This window comes from Bufo bufo, chromosome 2 (genome assembly GCF_905171765.1).
Source record: "Bufo bufo chromosome 2, aBufBuf1.1, whole genome shotgun sequence".
Taxonomy (NCBI): Eukaryota; Metazoa; Chordata; class Amphibia; order Anura; family Bufonidae; genus Bufo; species Bufo bufo.
This window is the reverse complement of record NC_053390.1, coordinates 786025743-786046198: the sequence shown is the minus strand read 5'-3', so window position 1 is coordinate 786046198 and position 20456 is coordinate 786025743. Positions and strand designations below refer to the sequence as shown.

At 44.9% G+C, this 20456-nt stretch overlaps 1 protein-coding gene across 6 annotated transcripts in view; it reads right to left on the bottom strand.

Moving 5' to 3' along the window:
* MFSD10 (major facilitator superfamily domain containing 10) overlaps positions 1-20456 on the bottom strand; it is a 61231-nt gene that overhangs the window by 31598 nt on the left and 9177 nt on the right. The window contains exons 1-8 of one of the 6 annotated variants that reach the window (XM_040419185.1): positions 18076-18156; positions 12696-12736; positions 12439-12623; positions 11265-11361; positions 8192-8295; positions 6418-6576; positions 5569-5757; positions 3492-3600 (exon numbers count right to left, since the gene is read on the bottom strand). In XM_040419185.1, coding sequence (XP_040275119.1) covers positions 3492-3600; positions 5569-5757; positions 6418-6576; positions 8192-8295; positions 11265-11361; positions 12439-12588 — 808 coding nt within the window. In that variant the 5' untranslated portion in view covers positions 12589-12623; positions 12696-12736; positions 18076-18156. The other 5 variants (XM_040419182.1, XM_040419183.1, XM_040419186.1 and 2 more) reach the window with 5 other exon arrangements.

Sequence of the window (20456 nt, the reverse complement as noted above, 5' to 3'; positions counted from 1 at the left end):
ACGCTCCTCTGGAACTCAGGGAAGTTCTGCCTCTAATGCATGTAAGGTAGCTATCCTATAAGTCAATGTTCAATTTTTTAAAAGGCCTTGAGACATGACTGATAATAAATGGCATCATTCAATCAGTGCTGCCAGTGGACACACCACCAACTGGTAACACCTCTGGACCTTCATTGCCAACTGATAGTAATTAAGTCATAACTTCTAGGAGGAATAATAAAGGAATGGCACAACATAAATAATAAGAATAGACCCTCCAGAATTGTTATTACATGGGGAATGCATGCAGTTACTAAAACAGACGTGTCAGGAGAGGTGACCGGTCCTCTTTAAAGGGGTTGTCCCATGAAAAATATTCTACAGTTTTCAAACCAGCCCCTGGATCTGAATACTTTTGTAATTGCATGTAATTAAAAATTTAGCATAGCCACTGAGTCATTTAATAAAATGTATCAGTATAGCGCCACCTGCTGTTTGTTCTTTTTCTTATTTCTTTGTCCTGCTCACTGAGAAGGCCGCACATGCTCAGTTTTATCCTTCAACTGCCTCCTGAGCTGTGATAGAGAGAGCATGGACACGCCTCCTGAGCTGTGATAGGAAGAGCATGGACACGCCTCCTGAGCTGTGATAGGAAGAGCATGGACACGCCTCCTGAGCTGTGATAGGGAGAGCATGGACACGCCTCCTGAGCTGTGATAGGGAGAGCATGGACACGCCTCCTGAGCTGTGATAGGGAGAGCATGGACACGCCTCCTGAGCTGTGATAGGGAGAGCATGGACACGCCTCCTGAGCTGTGATAGGGAGAGCATGGACACGCCTCCTGAGCTGTGATAGGGAGAGCATGGACACGCCTCCTGAGCTGTGATAGGGAGAGCATGGACACGCCTCCTGAGCTGTGATAGGGAGAGCATGGACACGCCTCCTGAGCTGTGATAGGGAGAGCATGGACACGCCTCCTGAGCTGTGATAGGGAGAGCATGGACACGCCTCCTGAGCTGTGATAGGGAGAGCATGGACACGCCTCCTGAGCTGTGATAGGGAGAGCATGGACACGCCTCCTGAGCTGTGATAGGGAGAGCATGGACACGCCTCCTGAGCTGTGATAGGGAGAGCATGGACACGCCTCCTGAGCTGTGATAGGGAGAGCATGGACACGCCTCCTGAGCTGTGATAGGGAGAGCATGGACACGCCTCCTGAGCTGTGATAGGGAGAGCATGGACACGCCTCCTGAGCTGTGATAGGGAGAGCATGGACACGCCTCCTGAGCTGTGATAGGGAGAGCATGGACACGCCTCCTGAGCTGTGATAGGGAGAGCATGGACACGCCTCCTGAGCTGTGATAGGGAGAGCATGGACACGCCTCCTGAGCTGTGATAGGGAGAGCATGGACACGCCTCCTGAGCTGTGATAGGGAGAGCATGGACACGCCTCCTGAGCTGTGATAGGGAGAGCATGGACACGCCTCCTGAGCTGTGATAGGGAGAGCATGGACACGCCTCCTGAGCTGTGATAGGGAGAGCATGGACACGCCTCCTGAGCTGTGATAGGGAGAGCATGGACACGCCTCCTGAGCTGTGATAGGGAGAGCATGGACACGCCTCCTGAGCTGTGATAGGGAGAGCATGGACACGCCTCCTGAGCTGTGATAGGGAGAGCATGGACACGCCTCCTGAGCTGTGATAGGGAGAGCATGGACACGCCTCCTGAGCTGTGATAGGGAGAGCATGGACACGCCTCCTGAGCTGTGATAGGGAGAGCATGGACACGCCTCCTGAGCTGTGATAGGGAGAGCATGGACACGCCTCCTGAGCTGTGATAGGGAGAGCATGGACACGCCTCCTGAGCTGTGATAGGGAGAGCATGGACACGCCTCCTGAGCTGTGATAGGGAGAGCATGGACACGCCTCCTGAGCTGCAGCAGAAAAGACACTCCTCTGAGCTGCCAGTTTGATATAAATCTAGCAGATCAATGAATGGGGAGATCTCTGGATCCATGTGATGTACAGGGCTGGTTCTAGCTTTGTTAGAAAGAGATTGTCATGTATTATATCATGTCTGATTTTAATTTTTTACATTAATCATGGGATAACCCCTTTAAAGAACCTTATCCATATTACCTCCCTCTATTGCTATTGCTGTTAAGTAGTATTCTTTTTACAACGATCACAAGAGATCAGCTCCTCTTTAAAGGGTGGTACAGGATTAGAAACAATCCTTTGCTTTATTCGAAAAACAGCGCCTCTCACTTATCCACAGATTACACATAATAGTCAGTATAATAGTCAGGGCTGTTTCTATAAGAAAGCAGCCATGTTTTTCATATCATTTACCCCTTTAAATATTACTGCTGTGGGCGCCTTGATTTTTATATGTACTGTATGACCCGTGTATTTGTAAGGGCTCATTGACATGAACGTATGAATGAGTCTGCATCCATTCCACAATTTTGGGGAACTGGAGTGGACCCATTAATTTCAATGGGGCCGCAAAAGATGCAGTCAGCACACCGCGTGCTGCCCGCATCTGTAGTTCCGTTCCGCTGCCCCACGTCCTATTCTAGTCTGCAATCGCGGACAAGAATAGGCATTTTCTATATAGCACCGGCCCTGGACCACAAAACCGGTGCTATATAGAAAATGCCTATTCTTGTCCGCGTCATGTGAATGTACCCTAAAGAGAACACTGATCTGATATCCCTAATATGTCATTTGTCTCTGTGACTGCGTATACATCTTCCATACAGTATATTTCTATGTGTTGGTTACGTATATTGTATAAAGCTATGCTGGCACTTATTTATGTAAATGGTCAGTTTAAATGCCTGTTGGGGGATGCCAGCAATGCTATCTGCTCTATTACATACCAGAAAATTAACAAATATCATTTACAATCAAAAATCCCCAGTAAACTCCTCACACTAATCTATTTAGTTATATTTTATATCGGTTGAATGCAACCACTATGGCCACCATGTCTTGAAATTCATGCATTTTTTACAGCCATTTTTTTTGGGGCGTTTTTTAGTCACGTTTTCTTTTTTAAATTTGTTTTCCCCCCATAGAGAAGTCTATTGGAAAATGTCTGAATAAAAAACACCAGGCCCAGAGCTGCAATAAATATATATATTATATATATATATATTCACCAAGACAGCAAAAAATACAAGAAGACTTTTCTTAAAATGCCACTACAAAAAATGGGTTTGTAAGGTTTTTTTCAGGTCATAAAAAAATGCTAGGTTTTTCAAGGAAATGCATAACGCATAATCACATTTATCACCTATCCCCTGAGTGCAACCAGCACAGCAGGGTGAAGTTTCAGTAGCGGTCAGGCATGTATTCTGCCGTTCCATTCAGATTCTATGGGAATGCTCACCACAGCAGTGTTCCAGCAACTGTGGGGGTGGCAATGGTCAGACCCCCACTGATCTAAAATGTATCACAATCTAGTAGAAACATAGATAAATATTTCTGGCCAAAATATACATACTTTCTTGAGAAGGACGGTCCTTTCTCCTTGTTACTGCAGAAAACTGGAATAAGGACACAGGACTGAGCAGGTCTGAAGCCCCTTGAAATCCAACCATCATGGATGGAACCTGAAAAACAGAAAGAGAAGAGGTAAGAAGATATCAAGCAGAAGTAAAAAGCATGTCCACACAGTGGCTACATTAATAAACTTATGGCCCTTTGCCCTAAGTCAGGTCTCTTTCACACGTTTGTGGTCTCCATGGCCCGCTAACACATCCAGTGACTTTTATGTGTGTATTCACACATCAGTGGTTTTCCATGGACTGTGGGTCTCTGGTGACACCATGGAAGCATGCCCTGTTTTCTCCGCATATTATAGTCTATGGTTTTCACGGATCATTGCTAGGAGATGCTTTGAAAATCAATTTTCAGTCTAGCAGTGTCCGTAGAATATGGATGACACACTGCGGGCAGAAAATGGACACGCTGACCAAACACGGATTGTTCATGGACAAGCCACTGACCACCTTCTCGCGTATGTCATCACGAACGGACACGGATGTGGGAATGAGGCCTCAGTGTTACTCCACCATTTAGACTTATTCCCTGTTTTTAGACAAGACAGCCAGCCATGTCACCTGTGTCTATGGGGCACAATTACTAAGACAGGCTTTTTACGCTGGTCTTAGTTTCCTCCTAGCACTGCCCTAAGATTTGTCTAATTTATGACGAGGCGTGACTTCTGGATAGGTAATCATTATCTGTTTGAGAAGTCACCGGCGCTCCTGTGAGCGCCGCGGCCTTCTCCGTGCTCACCAAGCACAGCGCCGTACATTGTATAGCGGATGTGCTTGGTATCGCTCTCAGCCCCATTCACTTCTATGAGGCTGAGCTGCGCCTAGGCCACGTGAGCGATGAACATAGGGAAAGCTGAGAGAAGGCCGAATAGGTTTTCCCAAACAGCTGATCAGCGGGTGTCCCTGCTGTCGGACCCCCACCGATCAGATACTGATGACCTATCTCGGAAAACCCCTTTAACTAACTCTTAAGGGGTCAAACAGGGAGTCATTTCCATCACTAATTTCACCCTTTGCAATCCACACCGCAAAATCCTGGACACATCGTCATGTCGATTTTGTAGTCTGAAACAGCTAGCTATAGTTCAAGAAGAGGCAGAAAACCTATAAATCTCACTGCTGAGGGTTTGCTACAATTGTATCCAGTCTGCACAGTGCTCTGAATCCCCTAGGGAGGCGCATGGCTGATACTAATTACCTGCACAGATACACTGTGACAAACTATCAGGAAGGGAAAGAGGTTTGTAATGTTTGGATCACCTCTACAAATTGTAGCAAATATTCAGCATTAAAAAGGTATTAGGTCACCGCTGATTTTTATTTTATTTTTAATTAATTTTGCACAGATGCCACGGCAAAAAGCCACATTCTTTCAATTATTTTAAATGAGAGGCCGCCAGCCGTTCATGTGTCCGCGCTTTATTGCTGCAATGTGACTAACTGCTGGCTTTTTGGTGCAGAATCCATGCCAAATTCAGCCTGCAATAATCTCTGTGTGGACGGTCCCTTTACTGGTTTTCAGACGTTGGATGTAGACTTGAAAGCCATTCCGTTCACATACAGCAAACAGAGATTTTGAGCATGGTTAGGAAGTGATACACAGGGTACATTGTAAAGTTTTTTTTCATTTATACACTGATTTAGCTTTCTTAACATAAAATTGGAAACCCCCTTTAAATCTGCAGGAAGAGCTATTTTACAGCTGCTACCATTGACATTCGGCAGCTAAGCGAAAAGCGAAATTAATCAGGAATGACGTTCCTTCCCTGACCGACAAAAATGCAGCAGCCACAACACCCACATTCCTTCTGCATGACCGGCACATCTCACATCGTACGGCCAGGGAACAATATGCGCAGCGGCCGTGCGAGGAGAAACGGAGCGTTACGTGCCGCCCATTGAAATCAATGGGTCCTGCAAAGCAGAGAATACTCATAGTAGTTCGGCACTCCACTGTGTATCTAAAAATGGGTTTTCTAATCTAGTTAACCCTTTCAGGTTTCGATGGCCCCGTCTTACCCTGTTCTCCTTGGGAAGAGTCTCTGGAAGGAGCAGAAATATGAATATTAGGTCGATAACGGAGAGAAGGAGCGCGAGGAGGGCCGGCCGCACGTAGAAGAGCTCGTCACCCGTCGTGTTCATTGCAATGTAAGCTCCAACCATCGGGCCAAGGGTAAAACCCAAAGAAAAGGCCACCCCGATCATTGCCTGTGAAAAAATGAAACAACAGATTTCCCGTAAAATCACAATCTGCGTATACGGAATGGTAAGTGGCGCCATGTATATTTTATCATCTCCTCTAAATGTATTATAGAAAGGGCCCCCCACCTACCATGCGCCATTTATAATACCAAGGTATCGTGTGGCAGAGAGGCCAGGTGGACACTGCCATCTCTAGATCCCCAAATATCTACACCCCTAATAAATCACTACTCTGTGGGAGAAGCGTGGCTCATCTGTGCACATTGTGGGGATCATTCACTAAGACCAGGATTTCATACTCCGTTCTTAGTAAAAACGCCGCTGAAGGAAGATCTGCACTCCTCTTAATAAATTAGTAGCATCTTCTACTGTTCATACTTCAGAACGGAAATCTACTGCAGCCCAGAGGCGGAGTAGATTTCTGGTGTAATGTGCGCCACATGTTAAATAAGTCAGACCGCGTATCTCCCACCGACAGCCCACCTCCTCTGTCCATGCCTCGCCCAGTTTTTGGAAAAGTGTTGAGGATGTCGGAAAAAGCAGCACATTTTTTTGCAAAATTATACCTTTGACAAATTTTGCAACTTTTCTGCTTTATAGTAAATGACCCCCTTTGTGTTCAGAGTAGCATAGGCCACCCATATACCCAGCATGCTGTGTACTTACCATGCCCTTACTGCGGTTTCTAAGGGAAGGTAGGTCAGCAATAATCGCTGTGCACAGACTGACGTTTCCTTTGCTCAATCCTCCAATGATACGTGAAATCAGGAAAACACCAAAGCTTCTTGAGATGGCCCATAAAGCATAGGATGCCGCTAACCCAACCTGCCAGAGAAGAACATGTGAGCGAAACCGTTAACCCGTCCAGTGTGGGGTGATAACTGGGAGCTTGATGGTATAAAGTTCTTTTTTTTTTTTTAAGGGTGGGGGAGATTCGAGCGGTTGTAAAATTTCTAAAGCTATCACCAAATTTGAAAAATAAAAAAGAAGCCATGTACTTGCAGGTTAGGCGGGGGTTTACATCGGCGTTATAAATTCCGTTATTGCTTTTGGTTATAACATGGTTAGAATGGAAAATAATGGCATTCGTGATACGGAAATTCAAAACCAAAACCTTTAGAGGCATTCCGTTTTGATCCGCCATAATAGAGGTCTATGGGCAAGCATAACGTACCCGTCTGGTTTCTGTTATCCAGGATGGAACAGAAAGTCCTGCCGACAGATCAAAACGGAATGCCTCTAAAGTTTTCCGTTTTGAATTCTGTCTTACGTTATTTTCTGTCTTACGTTATTTTCTGTCTTACGTTATTTTCTGTCTTACGTTATTTTCTGTCTTAAGTTATTTTCTGTCTTACGTTATTTTCTGTCTTACGTTATTTTCTGTCTTACGTTATTTTCCGTTATAACCATGTTGAACCAAGGTGAACCTAGTGCACGAGCTGCGGTGCTTATATAAAAACAATATACAGTATAGATCTCCGGAGACTAGTGAGTATTTAGATCCTGCTTGGAGACCTTTCACAAGGTGAATTTCAACCTGAAAAGATCTGGACCTCAGCTCTAGATTATAATGCACTATCACCATTGATAATCAGGATTTCCAGATCATCAGTTGCTGGGCGCTTTCTGTCCACTAAATTGGTATGACCTGATAAAACTTTTTTTTTCTATTTTCCTATGACCCAGCAAATCCCATGGGCGTAACATACGTGTTGGAAGCATAGAGCATGCACAATACTGACATAACTCGCTGGTGGAAAATATGCTGATATTAGGCGAGCATGTAACAAGGCCATGGGGAATGTTGGGAATTCAGCTGCGTCTATGGGAGGGTGAAAAGATAACAGCAGGAAGCAATATAAAACTAGTATCTTGTGTGTGAAGCTGTAAAACTATAACGATAACATCCTGAAAACAGTAAACGGCATGACGGTTATCAATGTTAATACCTGCAGTGGTGTAGAGGTAGCTGGAGGAGCTCTTACTCCTGGAGGGTCCACAGACCACCATGCTATGTGCCAGACCAGCATTACCTGCAGCTCCTGGGACCCAATATAAAGTATGTAACAGGGACCCCCACCTACCAAGAGGTATGTATATTAGTGTCTTCTCTGGACCCCCTCAAGTGCCAGGTTTTGGCACAACTTCTGCATCGCCTATAGCTACAACCCTGGGGAGAGAATAGCTGTACTATATTCAAGAGGTAGAAAGTCCAGTGGTATTGCTAGGGCTAATCCCCTGTCTAGTGCCTGATGATTGCATGGACAGTGCCCTCCATCCCACCTCATGACTGCACAGGGTTGGTTGCAAAAAAATTTAAAGAAAATTCCCTTTTGTATTAAGATCATGGTAACGGACTTAATACAAATCCACAGCAGTCATTGGCATCTCGCCTGATGCATTTTAAGTAAAACGAATATATATATTTATAGGTGCATACCGTAGTGATCATCAGGACTCGCCGTCTTCCTGCATAATCAGAGGCTGCTCCGGTGAGCGGTGAGCAGAGAAACTGCAGTAGGGAGAAAAGGGACCCAATAAGACCTGAAAAATAGGAAATATTACATTAAAATTATCAAAGTGCAATAGATATTACAATATGTAAAAAATGGAAAGTGACTGTTATACCACAGGACATCCCAGGAGTGGAGCATGGAACCCCTAAACATGAGCAAAGGGGGCAAGAAGTTTCTGGACACCAGGGATTGAGAACATAAAGCCTCAGGACACCTTTGACTGGGACATAAGGCTTCGGGATATAATAGACCAGATACCACTGGAAAACCGAGACATAAAGCCACTGGACTCCAGAAACCGAGACATATAGTCACAGGATACCAGTGACAGAACACTTTTGCACACCGGGGAGTGGGACATAATCCTATTCTTCACCAGAAGATAAAGCCAGTGGACTCTAGAAACTGTCACTGCACTCCAGAAAGTGGGAGAGAAAACCACTGGACTCCAGAAATTGAGACATATAGTCACAGGACACCAGTGTCAGGAAGCTTCAGTACAACAGGGAGTGGGACATATATCAGACACCTGGGACTATGACATAAAACCACAGGACACCAGGGTTTTGGACTTTTTAAGACCTGAAATAGAATTTGAGGGATCACATTAAATCTGCAGTAAGTGAAACTCTATCTTTGACCCAGAGACATTTGTAGTACAATGTCCTTTTACATGGCTTTACGTCACACACAAGTTGGTGACATTTTACATTATGAGAGCATACAGTAAATAACTTTTCCAAAAATGTAGGAATCATGAGAATGTATCTGTACTTCCATTATTAACATTCCTTCTAGTTTATGAGGTCTCTGTGTCAGGCCTCATGCACACGAACGTATCTTTTTTCCGTGTCCGTTCCGTTTTTTTTTTTTGCAGACTGTATGCGGAACCATTCACTTCAATAGGTCCGCCAAAAAAACGGAAGGTACTCCGTGTGCATTCCATTTCCGTATGTCCGTATTTCCGTTCCGCAAAAAAATAGAACATGTCCTATTATTGTCTGTATTACGGACAAGGACAGGACTGTTCTGTTAGGGGCCAGCTGTTCCGTTCCGCAAAATACGGAATGCACACAGACGTCATCCGTAGTTTTTGCGGACCGCAAAATACATACGGTCGTGTGCATGAGGCCTCAATAGGCTGCCCACAAGCTGCTCCTGTATTGTGCACTTATTACACCGGGGCGTTTACACCACTTATACGGCATATGTCATATAAAAAGGATAAACTAAGGACAAGGAAGAAGGAAGCTAACAAAAATAAACTGAAATGCTCATAAAAAGTTAGTATTTCAATAAGTAGAGACTAACGGCGATTCCCAGCCTTTTTATTCTCAAAGCTCAGCTCTGTTTTGGACATATCTTCCTGTTTAACTGTAGATTTCATTTTGAAATGATATTTATCCAGCACTGATCACTTGTTAATTCATGAACTGCTCCATTTACATTCTGCTCTATTCAAAATTCTATCGGTTTGCGTTTAAAGGGTAAAGTAAAATTTAAAAGAAAGTTCTGATGTAAAAAAAAAAAAAAAAAGGAAAAAGTTGGTAGAGATGCAGGTCCTGACACCCCCATCCCCCGATCACTGAAATTAAGGTGCAGAGCACTGAGCATTGTGCCCATTTGACTGCGACCAACTTTACTCGGCTCTCCTTGGAGCTTGTACGGATCCATAGAAAGTATACGAGTCCGATCCAAGCCGTTATTTAGTAATTGGTTGATGTCTCAGGACCTGGACCACCACGATCAAAACGCAGCTGGGCCTGAGGGGGCCCAATGGTTCCTCTGCCACATAAGACTTCATGCACACGACCGTATGTCCGCAAACAGCAGATCAGCATGATACAGATACCGCCCATGTGCATCCCACAATTTCCGCAGGCCCCATTGTTAAAATGCCTATTCCTATTGTGCAGCACAGACATGTGGATGCAGACAGCACGCTATGCGCTATCCACATTTTTTGCAGCCCCATTGAAATGAATGGGTCCACATCCAATCTGCCAAAAATGCAGATCGGGTGTGGGGGGGGGGGGGGGGGTTTGTCGTGTATTATATATGGCACTTGATACACTGTATAAGCAAGTTACACTGCTACTCCACCAAGAGCAGTACAATTAAAGTGGTCCTGTATCTTAACGTGTACCTGTACTAAAAACTTCCAGTATATCATACTGACATATCAAAAGTTTTGATCAGTGGGAATCTGAGTGCTGAGCCCCCCACCCCCACACTGATTGCTACAACGAGAGGAAAGAAGTGCTCACATAGAGCGCAGTCTCTCCTCGATACTAAAGAGAGGCTCAATAGAAAGTCTCTGATCCCATCTCCAGTCTATCTCGTGCAGCGAGCGCTTCTTTCAGCGGGAGTCCGACTGCTTAGCAACTGGTGGGGGTCTAAGCAGTCGGACTCCCGCTGAACAAAACCTTTGATATGTTACTATTACATATAATTTTAAAAAAAATCGTAAACTTTAAAAGGGTTGTGTCATGAGAAATATTCTACATTTTTCAAACCAGCCCCTGGATCTGAATACTTTTGGAATTGCATGTAATAAAAAAAATTGTATAGCCACTGAGTTATTTAATAAACTCTATCTGTCTAGCGCCACCTGCTGTCTGTTATTTTCCTTATTTTATGTCCTTCTCACTGAGCTGGTCGAACGTGCTCAGTTTAAATCTTCAGCCATATGTTCTGTTAGAAGCTGTGGCAGTTACAGGGAGAGAGCTGCAGCAGAAAGGACACATCCCCTGAGCTGCAGCAGAAAGGACACGTCCCCTGAGCTGCCAGGCTGAAGATAATCTAGCAGAACAATTGGAGCAGTGAATGGGGAGATCTCTGGATCCATGTGAGGTACAGGGCCGGTTCTAGCTTTGTTAGAAAAGTATTGTCATGTACTATATAATGCCTGGTTTTAATTTTTTACATCAATCATGGAATAACCCCTTTAAGGCTTCAGTCTGTAAATTGTGGCACCTGGCCAGTCACACGGCTCACCTCCAAACAGAACGCTGTTGTATTTCCTCTCCTGGGGAACCCCAACCGTTTCAGCAAACCAGTCCACTGTGCTCTGTAACGTCTGATAAAGGCCATCCTGGATAAGAAGAAGCAGGGACACGGGCACGGGTCATATAACTATTAGACACGGCAGTGGATTAGGGGAGTCCTACACAGGTCGGGCTCTGTTCACATCTGCGGTGGAGCAGATTCCGGCAAGAAAGCAGGATGGCAGAAACCATAATGGAAACTCAACAGACCCCATTATAGTCATTGAGGTTCGCTGGGGGCCATCAATCGTCCTGTGTATGTTGGATCTGGCACCTTCTGGAACAGAAGGTTCTCTGCGTATGTGAACGTGGCCCTTATCATCATTATCATCAACCAACAGGACTGAGTGGGTACGCTCTCCTCAAGGTCCCTTGGTACATACATTTTTGGTTAGGAGACCAAATCCAGCATTCTGATGACTTCAAGTAAAACTTCTTCTTTATTGTAGAAAGTCTGAACTTAGCTTACGCATTTTGAATATACAAATCCTTAAGCATGGCAGGTTACTGAATGACTGTACCCCCCCAAAATACACCCCTGGTAGCTGTTAATATGGGATATAATATTAATTGGTATTTAATATAAAGGATGTATTACACTACACACTGACACCATCTATAGCAATACACAAAGGCGATGGAAGGTCTGTATGGGGACGTCAAGACCTATATTTGAAGTCTCCATATAGGACAATGTAGAAGTACATACATGAGTAAGACACGCCTGTATCTATGGTATAAATGACAGACAGACAAGGGGGTCGTCTTCTTACTCTCACTCTGTTGGGGGTTGCTGCTGAAGACGGAAGACAATCATGGAGCCTGAGAAGGAGGTTCCTACCCTTCAGAAATGATACTTTATGGACTTTCATATTCACATATGGACAATAGACTAAGACTTTTCCTAAACTATTTTTGTAAGTAATCAACTTTTATGAAGACCGAAAATAAATCACATTATTCCCTTTTTTTATAGAACTCTTGCTGAATCCTGGTGAATGAATCCAACGGGTGTTCCTCACTCCAAATAACGCATACACTATATCTGGAGAGGATTACTAAACCAGTTGTTATATTTTTCATAGACATATTTATTACAGTAGCCCATTTGCATCTCTACTTACATTAGACTTGCTGTAATGATCCAATATGGAAGGCAAGAGCGGCAAGATAAGCGTAAAGCCCAAAAGGTCGATGAGCAGAGCACCAAAGACCACAGTGATGACTCTGCCTTGCTTGGGTTCTTCCTGGGTTCTTGCCGTCCGCTCGGTCATCTTCCTGGGTTCTGCTGAGCTCCAACACCTGCAGCCTGGAAGATGAGAAGACTCTTGCAAAGTGCTACTTCCTTCAAGGTGCTGGGGGGTCAATAGTGCTGACTCACGGCGGTGACGGCGGTGCACTCTACAGGTTACGCTGACATTCCTGGTGGAGAAGCTCACGGTTATTCTTTTGTAATAGTCAGAAGTGGCTGCAGTATTGTAAGGAGGAAGCAAAGCGTGAAATAGTCCCGAGTGTCTGAAGAGGAAGCTGTGCCCTGTAAATGGACATGTTGTGTGTGCTGGAATTGTGCAAAGAGACTTTTCAGTGGTCTTGCAAAAATATGCAGGGTTATACTGATAAGAACACCACATATTGGGACATTTCAAGACAGACACCCACTGGTGTAGCAATAGGGTTGCAGAGGTAGGTTTTGTAATACGGACCTCACCCACGTATGAGATGACAAGTGTATATAGAAGCATTAAATGGAGCCTACAGCACCGGACCCCAATGCCCATACTCTGTCCAGCAGACTTCCAGGAATAGGGGAGACCTCCAGGACGGACAGGCAAATCTCACTTCCATTTTCAAACATGCTGGGGGTCATTTACGAATGGCACCGCCTGTTTTGGCGATTATTTAAAAGCCAGTGCGACAATATTTGGTCGCACGGGTATTTTGGCGCTGCATTTAGCACTAGAGTGCCAAGGGAATTGCAGGAGCCGGGACATTGGCCCTGACAAATTTACCTACACTTACTCCTGGAAGCAGGATTAGGGCTCATGCACACGTGCCAGCCGTTCCGTGCATTGGGGACCCGCAATTTGCTGTCTCCAATGCACGGGCACCATCCGTGTGTTTGCCATACACTGATGCAGACCCATTCAATTTTTTCTATGTTCTATTTTTTTGCGGTGTGGAGGCACGGAGAGAAACCCCACAGAAGCACTCCATGGGGTACTGTGCCTCCGTTCCGCACCGCTCCTTCCGGATTGCGGACCCATTCAAGTGAATGGGTAGGCATCCATTGTACGGTGTGCACAAGGCCGATGCACGAATATTGCGGACCCGCTGTTTGAGGGCAGCAATACGGAAAAACTAGTCAGGGGCTGGAGTAGTTTTTGCTACTGGCGCATGGACTGCCAGAGGTGAGCTTAATTTTTGACAAGGCGCATGCCTCCTCATAAATTAGGCTCATCCTCCGCCAGTGCAAAGGGGAAACAAGGACCCCCACTCACTTCCCGCACTCCATTTCACTCCATCAGGGCATTGGCCCACGTTTACTAATGTGAGTGCACCTACGCGCTGCTCTAAACTGGGATTGAATTGAAATTGTGCCACAATTTTGGTGTAAAATCTGGGTTGCAATTAAGCCAACTTGTCAGTATAGGATTAGACAATGGTGTCTCTCCCTGCAGCACATTTATCATCCGGCCTGAGCCCCTGTGATAAATATGGTGCAGGTGTAGACAGCTGGTCTAAGCTTATATTTTGTGGATGCCTGGTTTGCATTGAAATCCGGACACGGCCGTGTGCATTAAGCCTTGTGGGGTGCTGTGGTGTATTTCCTTTATTCTGTAAAAAGTTTTCCTACAGTCCTGAATAAGGCTTCATTCACACGTCCGTGGTGTGTTGCGGACCCGCAAATTGCGGATCCGCAACATACCCGCCCGGCATTTCTGCATGTTCTATCTTTTGCGGAGCTGCGGACCTGAAGATCGGGGCCGCGCTCCGCAAATGCGGATGCTGACAGCACACTGTGTGCTGTCCGCATCCATTCCGTCCCCATAGAAAATTAATGAATGGGTCCGCACCCGTTCCGCAAAATTGCGGAAACGAATGCGGACCCGTTTGCGGTCGTGTGAATGGAGCCTTAAATGAGGGAACTCTGTTAGTGTCTGCCGGGCTTGTGGCCCTACTGTGGGGGCACTGCTGGCCTAATTAATATAAAGGAGTCAGCAAGTATCTGTTTCTGTACTGTTCCACAGTATTGCCGCACATGGGTGGCTGGAATCTGTGGCACGTGGTAAAAATATAAAGGCAGTTGTTGTTTTTTAAGTGATGAGCTTCACATCTGCTTCCTCCCTGAAGTCATTTCTTAAGAGTAGGCCTGAAAGCCAAATGCAGGACTTGAGCTCACAGATGACGGTGGTGCCATGGTCGGGTGATTCAGTCTTCATGTTATTACTTTGCTTCCTGTGGGGGTTTATGTTTAATCTGTTTCATCCAAATTGTATAAAATTGACAGGTCAGTTTTAGTAACTACTTGCATTCCCCTGTAATAACAATTCTGGACGTTCTGCCATTCCTCTATAATTCCTACTAGAAGTTATGAATGAATCGTCATCAGTTTGCAATGAAGGCCCAGTTGGAGCGTGTCCCTGCCAGTGTCAGACTGTGCAGAAGCACCCCCCCCCCCCCAACCTGGTAACACCCGGCTGAACCTACTGGCAATTAATTCATAAACATCTAGTAGGAATAATAGAGGAATGGCACAACATAGAATAATATGAAAAATATGTTCCAGAATGTTATTACTTGGGGAATATAGGTAGCTACTAAAACTGACATGTAGCGACAGGTAAGAGGTCTTTAACAGGCAGGACAACCCCGATAGGGAGCATCCTTCTGGTGTACATATGGCACGTATCCATCCAGTACTATGTACCAGACATGTGACAAGAGTATCCTTGTGTCACAAGTACTACGTATATATAATGTGCACATATACAGTGAAATACCTTTAACCTTACATCTGATAATCTGGAAAGTGTGATAATTCGGCACTTTTTTTCCAGCTCAGAATTACGTACAATACAATCACGTGACCCAAGGCCTCACCATTGGATTTCCCACAACTCTGTGACTACTGTTCACTGCTGTACCGGCTCCATCTGACTCCACGTGTACGACCATATTCTCCCCGAGAACACCTCTGTACATACAGGGTCCGGTGGGGCACACCACACCTTCTGTATGCTGCCGCCATTGGAGGCGTACAGAACTACAGGAATGGCCTCATGGACACCTCTGCCTAATAAAACAGACCCGTAATATGGCGGTAATATCTTTACAGCAAAACAATTGCTACAGAACCCGTCACACGTCTGGGGCAGATTTATCAAAACTAGTGCATGGGAAAAAATGGAGTAGTTGCCCATAGCAACCAATCAGATTCCAACTCTCATAGTCCAGAGGCCTTTAAGAAAATGAAGGGAGAAATCAGATAGGTCGCTCTAGCCATTTCCGCTACTTTCTCCTCGCCCTAGGGCATGTCATGGTTCCTGCTATCCACACCCCTCCACGTAAAGGATTGATGCTGGCGTAAGTTTCTAAAAACATTCTTGAACACCATATTCGAGTCCCAATGTACTTTTATCTGAAGACAGGCAATTTCAAAGGGGAATACTATGGTTGAATATTATCACAAGCTAACTGCATCATATGGATCTGGGATGCAAATAGTATTATCATTACTTCTGTGGTAAGAAGTGCAAAAATGTGTCTGTACAATGATTGTGTTAAAGAAAACAACCCTATGGCTGCATTCACACAGCGGGGGAGATTTATCAAAACTGGTGCAAAGGACAACTGGCTTAGTTGCCCATAGCAACCAATCAGCTTCCACCTTTCATTTTTCACAGCTCCTTTGGAAAATGAAAGGTGGAATCTGATTGGTTGCTATGGGCAACTAAGCCAGTTTTCCTTTACACCAGTTTCAATAAATCTCCCCCATTGAGTATTTTGCCAGCGGAATTTGGTTCAAATTTGGCGCCAAAAAGGCGCCAGCAGCAGCACTGACCCTGCCCCCCACTTCATGCGGCCACGGGTTGACAGCGGAAGTCCATTCTTAGGCCTCCTGCACACAACCGTTTTTTTTCCCCCCGTTTACTGGCCGTTTTTTGCGTTGCGTTTCCGTATTTCTGTTTTTCCTTTCCGTTTAAAGATAGAACATGTCCTATTATTGCCCGCAAATCACGTTCCGTGGCTCCATCCAAGTCAATGGGTCTGCAAAAAAACAGAACACATACGGAAATGCATCCGTATGTCTTCCGTTTCCGTTCCGTTTTTTGCGGAACCATCTATTGAAAATGTTATGCCCAGCCCAATTTTATCTATGTAATTACTGTATACTGTATATGCCATACGGAAAAACGGAACAGAAACAAAAAACGGAACAACGGATCAGTGAAAAACGGACCACAAAACCCTGAAAAATCCATACGGTCGTGTGCAGGAGGCCTTAGTGCATTGTCCAGAAACGGATGCTGCTGGAAAACACGGTGGGCGTCTGCTCGCGGTTTACCAGATCTGCACATTCATAATAAAAATAAAGAGAAGGAAACCAGAGGGATTTCTGACGCGTAATACACGGCAGATTTTGATTTTGAACTAGCCCTAAGGCCTCCATGATACTTTTATGTAAAAAAATAAAAAATAATTCATGCATTTTTCTTTTTTTTTTTTTAACAAGTGCATTTTTAGTGTTGTTTTATCTATTTATGACATTTTTAATATAAATAGCGTTCTTTCTGGCATTTTTCAAGTACTATAGTAAAGCCATGAAAAAAATGTTGTGTGTGGAACCACCCATAAATTAGACATTACAATGGTGATAGATGGTGAAACGGGAATGGATTGACCCCTCAACCCTCACCATCATTCATCGCTACGGTCACATCATTATGCGACCCAATGCATGCATGTCATGACTCCTTTCAAACACAAAAAAAAGTAGCCGTGTCGCCTCATTACTGACGGCCCGGCTACACGGCAACACGTGTCGGAGGACAAGAAAGTCACGCAACATTTCATGTAATGCTTTTCAATGGCATCACTACGGGACATGCTACATACTGCAACGCGACCGTCTCAAAAAATCCATCCAAGTTGAATTTTTCTGCAACTGTAGCATCGCAGTCGCAACATGTCACGTGGCGACACCATTGAAATACATTATGACACATGTCGCCATATGTAGCCGGACCCTAAGGGTACATTCGTTCTTGTGACATGCCTGATCCGGCACAAGGTCAAAACCGTTGCATGCAACATTTTTTGACCAGACGAAACCCCCCCCCCATTTATGTCGGATCACCGCAGGACCCCATTGTAGTCAGCGGGTAAATGTGGCAATGTTGGATTTGGTGAAATCCGGCGAGCTGTTCTCTTTACCAGAACACTCTGCCGCAGATGCAAATGAAACCCCCCAGCACCTATAGTTTTTAACCCCTTGATTACTGAACGTGAAAGCCACCCGGAAAAAGTGAAAAGTTTTCATTGCGCTTCCTACCATTCAGCCCATCGCATTTAACTCTTCCAGTGCTGACTGGGATACGTAGCCCAGGATGCAGTGCTGCTCATCTCCTCCTCAGGCTACAGCCCTTCCCTCCTCTACCTGTAGCTCGCTCTGAGCGCTGTGCTCCCCCATACGGCAGTATACACGTCTCCTCTAGTGCTGTGTATATATATTTCTATACGTTATTAGTGAAACTCCTTACCCTTGTCTTCCTGGAGCCTCACGGTGCTGTACAGTGCACTCCTTCCTCCCTGTCCCCTCCTGCTGCCAGCCCTGACCCTCCCTTCTTCTCTTCCTCCTCCGCCTCCTTCTACAGCATCAGATTTCCCTGCTCCAAACTTTAGCACCTTAGTGAGCTCTAATACACCTTTTTACTGACGTAAACAACGGGGGTTTTAGCTAAACTGCTGGCTTTAATCAATCATTACATGTTCCCAAAAGGGTGCCTTAAAAACTATAACTTGTCCTGCAAAAATATAAGTACATTGATGAAAAAAACGAAAAAGTTATAGCTCATGGAATGCGATAAAAAAATGTGCGTGGTCACTAAGGGGTTAAAAAAATGTAAAATGTCCCGTGTTTCGCAATGAAAGGTGTAAATGGCGCAGCCTGACAAGTGAATGAATCAGGAGTGGAGGAAATTTCTCAAAATTGGTGGAGCCCATGCAAGCGGATTGGGGCACTATAGTGTATGCGCCTGTTTTAGGTGTAAAAATGCAGTTTTTTTGTCTCATTTACTACTGAAATTGCGTCTGTTTTTGAGGCTTTTGCGCATCATCTGCCAATGTACGGTAAGTTGTGTATGACAGTGATCAATTCATGACATGTCAGCCATTTTCTTTTTTTTGTCTCTTGGGTGTCAAAAATCATAAATTTCCTTCAGCTACTCCGGTTTCTTCCCATATTCCAAAGGCCTCATGCACACGAATCTTGTTTTGGTCCGCATCAGAGCCGCAGTTTTTGCGGCTCGGATGTGGACCCATTCACTTCATTTGAGCCACACTCTGTGTGCTGTCCACATTCGTTGCTCCGTTCCGTAGTCCGCAAAAATAATATAACCTGTCCTATTCTTGTCCATTTTGCGGACAAGAATAGGCAGTTATATCAATGGCTATCTGTGCCGTTCCGCAAATTGCGGAACGCACGCGGACGCCATCCGTGTTTTGCGGATCCGCAATTTGCGGACCGCAAAACATACAACGGTCGTGTACATGAGACCAAAGACTTATTGATAGGGAACTTAGATTGTGAGCCCCATTGGGGACAGAGTGATGGTAGTATCTGTAAAGCACGGCGGAATATGTCAGCGCTATATAATTGATTTTAATAAATAATTAGAGAAGGAGAAGTCAAAGTGCAAAAAAAATAAAACTAACAAAAAGGCAGAGATAAAAAGGCACCTTGTTAACACACATGCCAGTAGCAAAAAAAAAACTAAAAAATGCTTGTGTGTGGCCTGCATTTCATATTTCCTGCAAATATCTGAAGCTAGCGTTCCTACTGTGAGAAAAAAAAACACACTAAAAATACAGGTGCAGAAAAAAAAGCCACAAAAAATCTATGAGTGGATTCACCCTCATTAGCGACATCGGCAAAGTTTTTGGGTGTCTAATGGATGTCGCAAATCCTAAATTCCTGTAACTCGCAGCCAAATCACATCCTAAAACAGTCATGTACACTGCTCAACAGTAATAAAACTGCAACATCAAGAAGGAAAAGTCATGGAATTATGGAAATCACAGGATCGATAGACATGTTAATAATATGCAAACATCTCGATTGATTCAGTATTGAGTATGAGAGCCATGCGCAGAAATGCACGCACTTACACGCCTTGGCATGCTATCAGTGAAGTTATCAATGGTTGTAGAAGGAATGTTCTGCCACACTAAATGCACTTGGGCACACAAATCATCAAGATCTGCTGCTGGCAACTCCCTTTGCAATTGCCAACCAATGACACCCCAGATGCGCTGGATGGGAGACAAGCCTGGAGACTCTGCAGGCCATGGTAGCACGTTTAGTCCACGTAGGCTGCTCACAGTAGCACAAGCAAAATGTGGCCCGGCATTGTCTTGCTGAAAAACGGCTCCTGGGACACTTTGGACAAATGATGTACCACTGGTTCCACAACCAAATTAATGTAACACCGAGCTGTTCGTGTCCCTGAAATGAAGACTAAAGGGGTCCAGCTACCATACATTTTCTGGCAGTAGGACCAGTGTGACATTCCCTTGTGAAGTCCTCTTCATGGCGTTGCCCACATGGTCTTCAGACCAATCTCTTGCTACTATTGTATTCAAGACTCATCGATGAAGAGGATGGACCTCCATTCCAGCCTTCATTGCCATCTTGCTGTGCACCATGATAGCCTTTGAGAGCGGTGGCGTGAGTTGAATGTAACACCTAAAGCTGGTTGTTTTCTTCATATCCCTATGTCATGCAAATACCTTCTGATGGTTTGTGTAGACACTGTATGCCGCCCTAGGATTGGGATGTGACGTCCAATTTCACTTGCAGTACAGAATGGATCACTACACGCCATTCATCTAATCAGACCATCCCTCTGTGCAGAGGTTCACC